Consider the following 16,044-nt stretch of genomic DNA (forward strand, 5'->3'; position numbering starts at 1 on the left):
GGACCAGCAGAAATGTTTTTAAAAAGTGAGTTTGAAAGGTGTTTATTATTTTTTTAATGTTGCTTTGGGAAAACAACAAATGTTCAGTAAACAACAGAAGTTGGCGATGTTACTTATAAAATTTGATATGTGTGCTCAGTTTTATAAAATTAACTTATTTCATCATTCTTCAGAAATATACTTGTGTGTTATCTGTGGCTATTTTCCTAATTTTTTTTGTTGCTAGTATTTAAATAATCCTTATCAAAAGAGTAATATGGAACAGAGAGACATAAGCTTGAATAATATAATGATAAAGAAAATTATTGTGTATTATATGTCATCATTTCTCCTAATATGGATGAATTGAGGAAATGGTATTAAAGATGGTCAAACAGTATTAAATAAAAAATAGAATTTTGTTGGAATAATCAAGTAGTACTTATTTTTGAGTCAAGGTGTATGTTATATACTATTCAAGACCATTCTTCTCATCAGGAAAGCTAACAATCATTTTTTGTTTAAATGAAAAGACCATCTTGGAAACTGATGCATGAAAACAAATACTAGTATTTTCTTCTACTATTAAACAATCTATATCAGTGGTTCTCAACCTTTTTAATGCCGCGACCTCCAACCGGTCGTAAGTTGAGGACTACTCAACCGGTTGTAAGTCGAGGACTACTCAACTGGTGCAGCACCGTTTGCAGAATGGGACTTTTGGCGGGCTCAGCAGGGCAGAGACAGCCTGGACAATTCCTATTGGCTTTTGAAAGCCAATAGAATTAGACTCTATTCAAGAGAGTCTATTCTATTGGCTTTCAAAAGCCAATAGAATAAAAGGGAGTAGCACAGCTAAGGAAAAGGGGAAAAAATGGCGAAGTGCGTTTTTTGGCGACCCCCATGAAATGGTCGTTCGACCCCAAATGGGGTCCCGACCCACAGGTTGAGAACCACTGATCTATATAGTAAGCTGCAACTGGGTCTGATTGATCATCAGTTGGGATGAACTTTTTATTATTTTAAATGCTTCCAGATTATATACAGTTCTGTGCTCTTTGCATTTGAACTTTAAATACTACTTAGGTTCCACCAAGATTTTGATTTTGTTCCATAACCTGCCCAAAGTTTGTTCACATTGAAAATTCAGTTTCAAGCAGTTCACTCTTTGCTGGTTATTGGAAATCCTTCTCTCCTGCATGAATAATTTATTTTCAGCCTATTTGGGGAAAAACATCCTGCAGCTTGTCAGAGAAGAAATGGAATACTTTGCTGCCTCTATTGGGTGAGTCATTAGAACAGGTTTCTTCCCCTTCCCCCTTAGTTAAATGGATGGTGGCAGTGAAGAAAGAGAAACAATTCCTTCTTGAGAGGCTTTACTTTTAGATGTTTCAGCAATAACAATTCCCCTGTGAAAAGCTGTACTGTATGCTTTTCTTACTTTCTTTAGGACAAGCATTAATTTCAGTGTTAGAAGTAGCATTTATTTTCCAAATTATGTTTGGTAGATTATGGGAATTTCTTTTATCTTGACAAACTTGAGAAACTTCCCAATAAAGGTGCAAGAGAGACATGGAGTTTAGCAAGAGACACCAAGTTTAGCAGATTACGTGAACCCTTTATTATGATGTATAAATTATATAATTATAATCTACCATGATATACAAATGGCATAGTTAACAAACCAGAATTAGCAAACTCATAATTTTTACCATATGTGAACCCTGCCAAGATTTAAAATAGGTAATATGGAGTTTTACTAAGAAGAATTTCAGTCTTACCTGAAAGCATTTTCTACCCTCTCCAAATGTAGTTCAGATATGTAGTTTAGCAACATTCTTGGATTCAGCATTGGAAGTACAATTGCACAGAGCATCTTTTTTTTTTATTAAAAAGTTTTTATTTTCCATTTATTCATACAAAATACAATTAAATTCCTAACCATTGGTACCACCTGCCCATTCCCCCAAGCTGCGTCCACCCTCTCTAACCTTCCCCACATCCCTCCTCTTTCTCTCCTCCCCTCCTACTCTCTTCCCCTCCCTTCTCCTCTAACCATCCTACTTCCTCCCTACTCCTTCCTCCCCTCTCATCCCTCTCACACACATGAACGCAGCATAGGGAAAATGCCCAAGCGTTTACCATGACTATATTATCATTATCCACCCACTCACCCACCCACCCACCCTCAACCCCCCCCCTCGCTTTCCAGAGCAGAGTACAGGGTTATTATTAAGAAAGTTAACAATAATAAGAAAAGAAAAGAAAAGAAAAAAAAGAAAAAAGAAAAAAAGAGAAGAAAAAACATCATACTTAACCTTTAACTCCCCTTAAATTAAGTCATATAAACAAATCTCTACTATAAAATTTACTCATAAAATAAATGAAACTTTATAGTCCCATATTTTTTCTGAATATAATCTATCCATTTTCTCCATACAATAATATATCTTTCTTGTGTATGATCCTTCAAATAAGCAGAAATTTTTGCCATTTCTGCAAAGTTAGAAACTTTAAATATCCATTCTTCTAAAGTAGGCAACGAGTCCTTCTTCCAATAGGAGCCTACTAATAACCTTGCTGCAGTTAATAAATTCAACATTAAAGTAGTTTCTTTGTCATTTAAATCCACAAAAATACCCAATAAGAATAATTGAGGGGTGAACTTTATCTTCCTTTTAAAAATCTTTTGAATGTTCCACCAAATCATAATCCAAAAAGCCTTTACCTTTTTACAATTCCACCAAACATGAAAATATGTCGCATCCATATTACCACATCTCCAACATTTGGGTTGTAAATTTGGATACATACAAGATATTTTTTTAGGATCTAAATGCCATCTGTAAAACATTTTATAAAAATTTTCCCTCAAATTTTGATCTTGTGTAAATCTAACATTTCTAATCCAAATTGTCTCCCATAAGTCCAGTGGGATCGGATCCTGGATATTCTGAGCCCATTTAATCATACAGTCTTTAACCAATTCTGTTTCAGAGTCTAATTCTATTAAAGCATTGTAAATTCTTTTTATATGGGCCTGACTCTGATCTTTAATCTGAATAACCAGATTTCCATCTTCTAGTGTTATTCCTTCTTTTTTATCTACAGTCCACCTGTCCACTATTTGTAAATATTGAAACCATGACTGTAGAATATTTTCTTGCCTTAATACATCTAGAGATTTTAAATGCCAATCCGAACCTGACCAAGTTAATAATTCTTTATACGAAATTTTATCAAATTTCATCCCCTTAGAAATCCCCTCAATTGCACAGAGCATCTTTTATCAACTAAGGCTGATGAATGAGATTGTGAGGGACTGCTCAGAGCTTTAGAACTATTGAGCCTTAGCTATGGACTGAGATAGTAGTTTTGCTACAATTATCTGTGCTTTGTGCTCCTAATTTGATTGTTACACTTAAAAACAGTCTGTAAAATAGGTTCAAAATAGTGAGGTAACAGGAGCAGGTTATCAACTTCTTTGGCCAACTTACTTATCTTCTGTTTTTAGGTTCTTAAAGGTTTTTTGATTATATGCCAATAATAATAATTTATGTCACCTGACTTTCTCCAGAGACTCAAGTAATTGTCAACTCTTAATGATCACATAAGTAGATTTTTTTACATGCTGAACGTGGTCTTTTCAGTCTTCTAACATTACAAATATTGCTACTGTGACCATCCAGCTTGCCAGTGGTCATCTTCTCTTTCCTTCCACCTTTCCCGTGATTAAAACCATCTCCAGAGAGCTAAGTCTTTGCATAATGCATACAGACTGGATGTTTGTGCCTCACATGAGCACTCTAGGTTGATTTGTTCAATGAACCATTTGTTTGTTTTCTTGGCTGTCCATAGTTTTCACAGGAATCTTCTCCAATACCTTCAAAAGTACCAACATTTTTCTTGTGTTGTGTCTTCAAGTCCAATTTTAGCAAGTCTAGCCCTGGAGAACACTCTATTCTCTTAGCCTTCCATAAAGCTTTGAAGACTTGGCTTTCTCCCCAAGACCTGGGATAAGATTGGATAACTGCACATTAGAAGACTGACCTGGCACAAGGTCTTTGTTGTTTTTCATTTTTTAATGCTTTACTCTATTTAGTTTTATAGTTTTAATATTTTATATGTTGTTTTAATTTTTGATTGGGAGCCACCCAGAGTTGGTTGAAAGATGGGCAGGTGTATAAATGTTTTTTAAAAAATTAATAAATGTTCATTTCCATAGACTGTCCCATGGTTTGCACAATTCTGATCTTTGTATGTATAGAAATATCACAATATTTGAATACCTTACTAAATTCATTTTTAAAGCTCAATATTCAAATATTAAATTACTATTTAATTAATCTTTAAAGCTCTGGGCTCAAATTACATAAATGATGACTATTTTCTATATATTCCTACCTGGAATTTAAGACTATACTCTGAGACTTCTTCTCTTAAAGATCTCTGAATGAAGCATAATAGCTAGCTGACAGGAATGAGACAATATCTAAATAAATGAATAAAAAACTAATACCAAACAGCTGATTAGACTTAATGTGAGTTACTGGCAAGAGATAGAGGAAATAAGTTGATAATCACCAACAGAGTAATAATTTGAATGTTTACTACCAGAAGCTATTTGTACCCTTTGCCCTTCGAAAGAAAAAGCCCATTAATGAAAGCCTTATTTTCTCAAATAATGTGATTGATTTTATGCACAAATAAAGAGGTTAAACAATCAGTTGCAAGTACAATAGATTAGAAAAGTTACTACAGACTGGCTCATTAAACAATGTATTAAAGGTATTTTCAGGGAAGACAAATTCTGTCTCCAAAGTGGTAACTTCAGATGTGAAGAACTGCGGTCCTTTCATTCTCAGTTAGCCATGATCATTGAGTGTGGCAAATTCAGAGAAGAGACTTTGTTTTTGTTTTGTTTTTTTAAAACAAGTTTTATTAATTTTTCAATTTTTACATCAATGTGCTTAGGAAACAATATGGTGATGGGTAATCAATTGTCCAAAAGCAAGGTCATACATATATAGCTCAGATTAACTCCTTAAAAGTTCCCTCTCTATTTCCCTCAATTAATATAATATATTCAAATTAATACATTTCTAAATAAAATTCAATCAATCAATAAAGTTATCAATAACATTTTACCTATACCAGTCCAAATGCTGTTTTTAAGCTTTACTAACTTCCAATTACCATATTCCAATTTAGCCTTAAATAAGCATATTGTTTAAACTTCTGGTATCCCTAATTTCTCTAATAATTATAATGTCTAAAATAAACATATTATTCCAAAAGTTACACTCTTACATTTCCCAAATATATTCTATTTCTTATACTAATAACTCCTCATTTACTAATACCATGTCTTCCATTGTCACAATCCGTGTCCTTGTTCTCATTCCATTACACAGTAATTACCATACCTAAAATAAACATATTATTCCAAAAACTACATTCTTACTCTGTTTCATGTATATATTCTATTTCTTATCCCAATAGCTCCTCATTTAAGACATTTTTCATATTACAATTCCAAAATATAATCTAACAATGATTTTCAACTCGGTTGTAGGTCTAAAACCCAAACGTTAAATCAGTCCATATCTCTGAAAAGCCTTTTTAACCTATGGAATACAGTTTTAAATCCCATTTTTAAATCTTACTCTAGCTTTCTTTTTGTGCCAAGCGGGTTTCCATAACAGAGCCTCTATATCAACAGCTAGGTCTCCCTTCATTCCTTGAGGTATTATTTGAATCAAGGGAGAGCATCCATTATCAATTTTAAACAACTGGCTCCTTTGTAATTAATCCATCGTTTGCAGATTTAGAGCAACATCTTTGGCTTCCATTCTAAAATTCATTTGCTCAGTAACTTCGAACAATTTTTCTAGTATGAGTTTATAATTGAGATGTGAATCAGCTTCCTCCATCTCATTAAGTTGTACATGGTGTCGCATACAGGCCTCTTGAATGTTGATTTGTTCCTCCTCTGCTGTTTCTTGGCCTATAAATTGATCAGTTAAAGTTTGAGCTTTGGTTTGTAGTTCTAAAATAACCTCTTTCATTTTAGAATCCATTTGCTCAGTGGCTTCACAAATTTTTTCCAATATGAGCTTATAGTTGAGTTGTAGGGGGGATTCCTCCATTTCAATGGTGATTAAAAATAATCCTTTAGTCTTTTAGTGGAGGCTGTATTTAAGAACAATCAGCCAGTATCCACCTCCACAATTTCTAATAGATAGTTTCATCACCCAGCTGTTTCAGCTTCTTTATCTTTTCCCTTTTATGATAATTTGAAGGTCAAAGCCAGCCTCAATATCAAAGAAAAAGAAAACAATTGCAAGGTTGAATTTCGCCACAGGATGTCCCCAGTCAATTATAGAATCTTTTTCCGGATCCCATTAAAGTTTTTTTTTTCGTTAAAAGAATAAGAAAAACAATACTCTCCAAGTAAATAAAATAATAATATTCTATAATAGGGTTTTTTGGGACCCCAGAGTATCCAAAAGTAAAAAAAATCATTAAAATTAGTTATTCTTTCCTTTTGTTCCAAAACATATCTTCCCAAGTAAGAGACACCGCTCTCTCAAAGCAGGAAAATAATTCCAAAGGGGCTTTTCACAGGAGTAAATAGGGAGAGGAGAGGAAAGGAAGGATCTCACCCAGATCTTCCACAGTGGTTCTTTACACGTAGATGTTCTTGTGACTTTTGGCTGGAGCGGCTAAGTGATCGGCCATGTTACTGGCCGATCTTTTCTCCGTTGACCCTAAGGAGCTGCCTCAGACTGCGGAAGCAGTCAGATGAGAGTCCACCTCAACGGTGGTCGCCCCTCCAGGGCGACTTTCGACCCTGTTAAGCCGGAAGCCCAGAGAAGAGACTTTGGATTCTACATTCTGTGCTAATGATATTTCCCCCTCTCTTCAAATTGTTAGATATCTTTTTTGCATTTCCTTGAAGAGCTTAAAGTGATGCTTGTCGTAGCCTCCAGCTTTATAGAAAGATGCAAAGAAGGAACACATAACCAAACTATGTATTTTATACACTATATTGTATTACTATTGTTGGATATTACCACTCTTGTGATTGTCTAAACCTGGAGTACATGGACTTTTTTTCAATAAAAGATTGACTTTTCGATGGATGGATGGATGGATGGATGGATGGATCAATGGATAACATTTCTGGATTGTAAATGAAGACTTTTCTGATTTATTCTTGACTATGCAGCATTTCTTCATCCATTATTATGTCTTATGATAGTTTTTCCATTAATGTTAATCTACTTTTTTGTTCCAGCTGATATATATTATATAATTAGGAAATGAATATACAACTCATATATCCATCTAGCCTATATCTGTTTCACATGTCAGAAGTTTCTGCTTAATTCAGTGACATTTTAAAATGCTTTTAATTGTGCAATGTATGATTTTCCTGAAGGAAAAGTCTTCTTCGTGGTTCAGTCCAATCCGGGGATAAACAACATGGCAACTGCTTCAGAAAGAAGGTTGCAGTTTATCTGCATTTTTCAAACTTGATTTCTGTTTGGGACATAGAGACTTGTGTGTGTGTGTGTGTGTGTGTTGGTTTCTGCCTTTAAAACCCTTTAGGGAAATATATTCTGCCTTTTAAATATTTCCAAAAGTATTTCTTTCTCTGGGGAGGGGGGCTGACTTCCCACATTCCCTAATACATGAAATTCACTAACATTTTCTGTTAAATATATTGAGGAAAAATAGTTATGTTTTATAATCATTGTTCACAGTATTAAGCTGCTTAGTCCAAGCAACCCAAAGCAGTTCTAACAAGGCTTTGCAGCACTTCTTAGGAAAGGCGTTGATCTAATCTGGCCTAAGAAACTATCTCACCTCATGTCACAGACATCAGGTTTTCTGTGTGTTCAATACAATTTGAATAGATTTTAAAGAAATTATTTGTGTTAATGTTTAAAGGGTTCCTAGGAATGGATCTCTGATGTAGAAAATAATTAAGAATCTTAGATGTAAATGTCACTTTCAAGATATTAAGCTCTGCCTAGAGCTTTTTTGGTAATGGGGCATTGCTGAATTACCATTGCGGCAACTTACCCCATATTCAGAAGTAGCTAATGCCTTTGTGATTTGTCCATGCAGAACTTATTTGCAACAGCACAGTATGACAAAAGCTCCAGTAAAATTTGGGCCTATACAAATTCAAAAATATTGTCAGTAACTTTGGGAAAATAATGTTCTTAATGCTTATGATATATGTTATGAAACGTGCCTATTCTGTTGGTTATCCCAGATTTTTGCCAACAATAAATAGAAATGGGTAGATTAGTATTTTATTCTATATATTTCTTGTAGATGTATTCTGCAGCATTTTAAGATCTACTACATTGGGAGGAAGCTGCCACCATATGTGCATCCCAGCTGGAAGCTTATTCCAATTCATTGCACACGTCTGAAAATGCTTCTCCATGCTTGTATCATCCTGTCCTCTTGCTTCCCCTTGTTTTCTCTAAACCATCCTGCTTGTGCTCTATAGCTTGCAATTAACACCACTTAATAGCTGTTAAATAGGGTAATTGGCTGTTATCCTCACAGAGGTGTTCCTTCAGAGCTGATATTTCTCAGTGAACCCAGGCTAACAGCCCTTGAGCTGCAGCTAGAGGAACTGAAAGTGAAATTCAGTTCTTTCCTTGCTCTAAAAAACAAGATTCCTTTCTGATCTGTAAAGTTGGGGATGAGGGCTACAAAGGGGTGAAGTAATTCTTCCTTTTTTTCTTCCTTCCCTTTAATGTAGAATAAATAATTGTAGAACACAAATCTCTCCTGAGCTTTCCAGCTCTTTTGAGCTTTCCAAAAAGAGATAAAGAGTTAAATGTTGTTCCTTACAGCTTGACCTTCTGTACTTTTACTATAAGTGAGTGGGGGGGGGGGAATAAAAATGCCAGCCTCCCCCAAAAAGCTAAGGAAAGTATATCATCCTCCATGTATGGTCTGAAGGGAAGTTTTTGCTTTTTGTCTAATAAACTTTTCACATCAAGTACACATTAATCTTCAAAATAACTAATGAAAAGGCTTAATCTGCAAAGATAATGTATATTCTGCCCACCATCTATAGGCTGAGTTACTCTACATGGTGTTGGTGTTTGCTGGTGTCAGCCCTTCAAGATAAGGCAAGCTGAAGAAACAGGCATGGCACAAATCCCAGCAATGCTCTTTATTTTTGTAGAGTAGAATAAGATCTTGTTTAAGTTTTTCTCTCCCCATTTAATGTTAAACAGAGGTGGAGGTGTTTTTTTTTAAAAAAATCTTTCTCCTGTTCTTTTCTCAGGACTGAAGAAACTTTTTCTCTTAGTTTTCTTACTTTCAGTAGTGAATAAAACCATTAGTTTCTGGTTTTCTAGCCAGATCAAATCAAATATAGGTGCCTACTAGATGTATAAATGCTTAGGAACATTTTGCTTTCTATTAGTTCAATTATGTATCAAAACTGAAAAAAAATGATGGATGTCAGGTGCATCCTAAGTGTCAAAATACAAAAGTACAAAGAAATCAGATTTTTAATGTTTAGGTGTCTATATACCTCAAACTAAACTACTTTGTAAGTGTTATCAATAGTGTTAGCCTGACACCATGGTTAAAGCATTGTACTTTGTCTTTCTATTTTTCTTTTTGGCGAGAGCATCTCCAGTATGTTCTGTTTTTACAGATCATAAACCAATGAATAGTTTCATGAGCTCGAAGCATTGGCAATAATTTATAACAATTGGACATTGCTTTTCAACATTGATTTACAGCATAACTACCACTTTTTCAGCAAAAAAAATAATTATGACCACAAATTTATTAAAAAGTACCAACAGAAGAGAATTATTAAATAATTATTAACTTAATAACTAATTACTTTAAAGATAAAATATTAATGAATTAAATAATAAAGAATTATTATTAAAAAGTGTTTAAATGGTAAACATTTATCAAACTAAGCTACTCAACTTTAAAACAATATAAGCTAAGATTTTTTTTTTTCTTCCATTCAGCTGTGTCTGATTCTCAGAGACTGCCTGAAGTTTTCTTGGCAAGGTTTTTCAGAAGTGGTTTAGGGGAGAGAAAAATGACTGGCCCAAGGCCACCCACTTGCTTTGTGCCTAAAGTGGGTCTAGAACTCATTGACTCCCTTCTAGCTTGCTGCCTTAACCACTACACTGATGTAAACACTACACCAATTGTTTAGCAGTGTCTAAATGATTGCAAGACAGGAATGTCTTTTAGTATAATGCTTTATTTAAAATGCACTTTTATCAAAGGCTTTCAGAAAATGGCAGAATAGAATTGTAATCAAAAACCATTTCAGTACTGAACACCTGATATGATTATCACATGAAGCAGCAATTGGTCATTCAAGAGATTCCCCCATCTCTTTCCAACCAATATTTCCAGCATGCTGAGTTGCAAAATTAGAAAACAAGATTTGAAAAATTAAGCACAGTTTAAAAGGTAGCTAGGTAAATTATATAATTAGGTATGAAAAGAAACAAAAAAACTAAACAAAAAAACCCCAGAGACACATTATTTCAAAAAAAATATTCTAAAGACCACCATTTGTATCAGTTTAAAAGGAAATTGTAGACTGAATTTTTGTAACTAGGGGTACCATATTGCAAAAATCCAGAGAATTATACGGTGACAGCAAAGAGTCAGAGAGATCCCAGTTGATGCTTGGTTTCTGCAACCCAGACTTAGGACTGCAAAGTGTAGCAAGCCATACACGCCAGTTACAGTATACAGGACAAGATTAAAGCTGGATGGTAATTTTATTAATGGTTTTGAGAAACAATCCTAGAATTATACAATCCATAGTCTATAAACTTTGCCTTCAGGTTTACAGACTGAACAGGTAATATTTTCATTAAGTTTACCAAAGATTTGTAAGGTGCATGGCAAACTTTTGAATTTTCAGAAAGTTTTCATTGTGGTTAAAAATATCAGAAAGAAAAAAATGAAGCTGGTATAGCTTTGCAACAAATTACAATCTAAGATCGCGTGTCTCTGGGAACTATGGGAATTGTACTCAATGTAATGTGTTGATAAGATTATTGGATTCTAACCAAAGAGGTTCTAGTTTGTGGCTATTCCGCTGTTTATATTGTTCACGTTGCATAATGTGTGTTTGTAGCCATTATCTCTCCCCGATTGTTGGAAGGATAAAATTAGAAAGTGTTCAGGATGCAACTTTGAGAATTGGGGAAAAAGTAAGATATAAATGTAATAAGTAAAATAATCCAATATTTTACTATAATCTAAAAATCATTAGGCTGAATTGAAGATCTCTTGAATTAACTCAGAAGACTGATTCTGGATGGAGGAAAAATGAGACTGCCAAATCATTCTCATGCCAACAGATGCAAGCAGGATCACTTGCTTTCTGGTTTGCTTCAGTAGCTATTTCATCTGGCTTTTAAGCCTTTATATATATTTATAACAATTAGTGCTTGGATTTCCTTGCTATTCTGTTAACTTCATATCATCTCTCCCTCTTTGTCATCTTTGTTATGACCTGTAGAAAATTTTAGGCATCTGACAAATGAAATTAACCAGAAATCAAAGAAAGAACACCAGGAACTTTTCATAAATTTTTCAGTAGACTTCTTAAGCTTGGTATAAAAAGCCACTTGACTTAAGGCCAAAAATATTTTTACTATCATAGGTCATGTTTCTGTGTAATGCACATACACTTTCCCTACTTGGTACTTGTTTTCAAGGATCTGTTTAAAATATAGATATGTCATAAAATATTACATTTAAGCCAGAGCTAAGGCTCAGATTTTGGTAGGTCCCCTGGAAGAAAAAAGAAAATCTTCTATTTGTGTCTGATTCACAGAACATACTGCTGGCACGCCACCTGTTGAGAGATCGCAAAGCTTGCTACCTGCTGTGCTGCCAGGTGGGCCAAGTGAAGTCACACACTGTTTATGCAGGCATCACCACTGGGTTGTGTTTGGCAGATGACCCAATTTTCTTCATAGTAAACACTTCTGTCCCAAACATAAACAAATGCTGCAGATATAGCAAGCTATAGAAACATATTTCAAATGAACAAGATATGGGATCAGGTTGGACCTACTGCCAGTGCCTAGGAAGTGCAAAATCAGTCACTGAGAGAGAAGAGAGGAATTCAGAACCATGGAATAATTTAGGAGACAAAATTGAGATTCATGCCAGCAATCAGAATTAGAGAACAACTGTCTCTCTCAAACAAACCAGGCTAAGGACTTCTTCAGGGAAGGGTACCTTTCACAAACAGCAACCTCAAATTGTTGGTTCCCAAACACATTCCTTGCTCTATCTTTCTTAATGGGAAAAGGGAAGGGTGAAGAAGTGGTGGGAATTTCTGTCTCAAAAGGTTTTTTTACCTTGTGGCTTCAACAGAACGCTTTCTCTGCTGCGGTTGGACAGTTGGCTGAGGAGCAAAAAGAGAGGCATAAGAGAGTCACAGGAGACCCTTAGCTCCCTATTACTGGATGCAGCGAAGCAGAGGCTAAACAGCGATGCTCAAATCTGAGTTCTTGTTCTGAATAGGATGTAGTCTAAATAGTCCTTTTTAACTTGGTGATGCTGTGCTTCTCAATCACTATACTGTACAGTTTATCATGCTTGCAACCAATTTTCACTGTTGCTCATCTGTTGCCAAAAAATAAGCTGTGAATATATTCAAAATTCTTCAGGTTTTGATACTAATTCCTCATCTTGTATCTGTTCTGTGAATAGGCCATATATGTAACTGATGAACTTATGATGTAGATATAATCATCTTTATGAGTTCTGGTTCTCATTTTTAAAAGCTCAAAGAGGATTAATTTTTATTAAGAGTTAGTGTTGATTATCCTCCAGATATCACATCATTTTTTAATCACAAATTGTAAGTTTCTTACTTATATTCCCACACAAAACAGAGATAAAATTAAGAGTTTTTAATGTTTTTCTAGATAGTGAAAAAAATCCCTAGCTTATATACAGATAGTCCTTAAATACAGGTAAGCTTAATACAGGCTTAAATACATATAGTTACAATGGCAATTGAGACCAAAATTTCCATCACTAATCAATGTGGTGATAAAGTACAGCTACATCTCTTAGCAATGGCTGAGTAACTGCAGTCTCGATTGCTGTCATTAATTGAATTGCAGTAGTTGTTAGGTGAGGACCTCTTTGCAATTCCTGCCAGCTTTTCATAACCAAAGTCATTGGGGAAGCCAGCAGAAGTAGCAAGTCATAGGTGGCTCACAAGCAGGCCAACATTCAAGTAACTGACTGCGGGAGAGCATGTGGGGGTACAGAAGTGGCTGGAGTGGTGAAGGGTGAGTGCAGCTAGACGTGGGCTGGCTGTTGCCAGGAGGAAGAAGGAGTAACATGAAGAGGGGAAGGCATGGCAAAATTCAGGGAGAAGTGTGAGAATGAGAGGAAGGGAGGCTCAGGGAGGGTGTGGCGGGTGCATGAAGGGTGTGTAGGCATAGTGAGACTTGGGGAGAGTATGCAGGGGTGTGCAAGTAGCTGGTGCAAGCACAGAGGAGCTTGGTTGTGTGGATGGGGAAGACTTTCATTAGTGACTTGTGTCTTTCCCTGGCAACTTCCCCATTGAGTTTATCAGGAAGCTACCATGAAAGGTTGCAAATGGCAATCATGTGATTGTGGGGTGCTGCAACCAGTCGTAAGTGTAAGCCAATTGCCAAGCACCCAGATTGCGATCATGTGATACGGGAGTACTGGGATGGCCTGTTGTAACCATCATTCATTCAGCGCTATCATAACTTTGGATGATTGCTGAATGAATGGTCATAAGTTGAGGATGACCTAAAGAGAGCAGGATAGATGAGGCTTAGATTCAGAATCACAATACTATACAATGACTCTTCAAATATATGTAGACAAATTGATGTAATAGACTAAAAGATTTGCAAATATAACTGATCTTCTAGCAAGGTAATTATTTATGTAATTTATCTTTAACCGTGTAATTCTGTCTTTGTTTCCTTTCTCTTTAGTTAGTGTTGCCAGAATATTCCATCCATAGCCTTTTCTGCATAATGTTTCTGTGTGCTCAAGAATGGTTAACTCTGGGCTTGAATATTCCCCTGCTTTTCTATCATTTTTGGAGGTAAACCTAACTCTATTTTGATTCCTTTGTGTTCACAAATTTGTTTCCTCTACCTCCCTGGCAGAGGATTTTGTGTTGTGAGTAGCTGTCAGACAGGCAGAAATGTAATAAATATCTTTCCTTACATGGAGATGATGCTGTGAAGAGAAAACTGTATCTGCTGTGAAGTGCAAGATTGTGTTAATTTTTCTACCTGACATGGGGACATCGAGGGCATGGGGACATCCAGCATGTAAAGCATTGTCTTCTGATGTAGTGAGCGATGCATAGAATAGGATAAGGTAGTGGGGTGCCCCAGGGCTCTGTTCTAGGCCCAGTGCTCTTCAAAATCTTCATCAATGATTTGGACGAGGGGATAGATGGGGAACTCATCAAATTTGCGGATGACACCAAACTGGCAGGAATAGCCAACACTCCAGAAGACAGGCTTAAGATACAGGAGGACCTGGACAGATTTGAACACTGGGCGTTATCTAACAAAATGAAATTCAATGGTGAAAAAAGTAAGGTTCTACATTTAGGCAAGAAAACCAAATGTACAGGTATAGTATAGGGGGTACCTTGCTCAATAGTAGTAACTGTGAGAGGGACCTCGGAGTCCTAGTGGACAATCACTTAAATATGAGCCAGCAGTGTGCTGCAGCTGCCAAAAAAGCCAACTCAGTGCTGGGCTGCATTAACAGAGGGATAGAATCAAGATCACGTGAAGTATTAATACCACTTTACAATGCCTTGGTAAGGCCACACTTGGAATACTGCATCCAGTTTTGGTCACCATGATGTAAAAAAGATGGTGAGACTCTAGAAACTAGAGTACAGAGAAGAGCAACAAAGATGATTAGGGGACTGGAGGCTAAAACATATGAGGAACAGTTGCTGGAATTGGGTATGTCTAGTTTAACTAAGAGAAGGATGAGGTGGGACATGATAGCAGTATTCCAATATCTCAGGGGCTGCCACAAAGAAGAGAGAGTCAAGCTATTCTCCAAAGCAGGACAAGAAGCAACGGATGGAAACTAATCAAGGAGAGAAGCAACCTAGAACTAAGGAGAAACTTCCTGACAGTTAGAACAATTAACCAATGGAACAACCTGCCTCCAGAAGTGGTGAATGCTCCAACACTGGAGGTTTTTAAGAAGATACTGGACAGCCATTTGTCCGAAATGGTATAGGGTTTCCTGCCTGAGCAGTGAGTTGGACTAGATGACCTCCAAGGTCCCTTCCAACTTGATGATGATGATGATGATGACGATGATGATTTGGTGACAAAGACCATGTTATACTTATATTCAGTGTTTTTTTTGTAAAAAAAAAAAAAAAAGGTGCCAGAACTCACACACAACCCGCGTTCCCTACCCTACAAGGTTCCATCCAAAAAAGGTGCCGGAACTCTGTTCTATGACAAAAAAAAGCCCTGCTTATATGTTAAAGATACCAGGAGTGGCTAAAAGATACTGTCTGGCTCTCTTACAGCATAGACTGTAATGGACCAGAAAGATAATTTGTTTAGCAAATCATAAAACAAAAGAGCCATTTTGGTTTAGTCATTAAGGTACTAGACTAGGTATGGAGAAAATTAGTCTTGTCTGGCTAGGTGACTTTGAGACAATCTTCTTCAGCTGTACGAATGATGCAATGGCAAACTGCTTTAAAAAATGTTTCCAAGAAAACTGCATGGACTTGTTTATACAGTTGTCAGGAATTGAAATTGAGTCACAAGACACAAATAAAATAATTATAAGGCAACTTCATAATTCTATTCTAGTGCTCCTTCGTCCATGTATGAAGAGAAAGATGAAGGCACACCCTATGATATGCAAGAGACCTTATTCTTATCCCTCATTGTGGCCTCATAGACTTCCCCAGAGGGAGTTAATTTTCTATAGCATAGAGCCTGGTCTTGTGGTGTAGACTCTCCT

General features: G+C 36.0%; 1 protein-coding gene across 1 annotated transcript in view; it reads left to right on the forward strand.

Annotated features, from left to right (window-relative positions):
• CNIH3 (cornichon family AMPA receptor auxiliary protein 3) overlaps window positions 1-16,044 on the forward strand; it is a 75,406-nt gene that overhangs the window by 52,369 nt on the left and 6,993 nt on the right. Inside the window, exon 4 of the mRNA XM_039341705.1 lies at window positions 14,013-14,125. Within this exon, the coding sequence (XP_039197639.1) occupies window positions 14,013-14,125 (113 nt within the window). The remainder of the gene's footprint in view (window positions 1-14,012; window positions 14,126-16,044) is intronic.

Source organism: Crotalus tigris, unplaced genomic scaffold (assembly GCF_016545835.1).
Source record: "Crotalus tigris isolate CLP2741 ecotype Arizona unplaced genomic scaffold, ASM1654583v1 scf7180000017771.5222438, whole genome shotgun sequence".
In the NCBI taxonomy this organism is placed as follows: domain Eukaryota; kingdom Metazoa; phylum Chordata; class Lepidosauria; order Squamata; family Viperidae; genus Crotalus; species Crotalus tigris.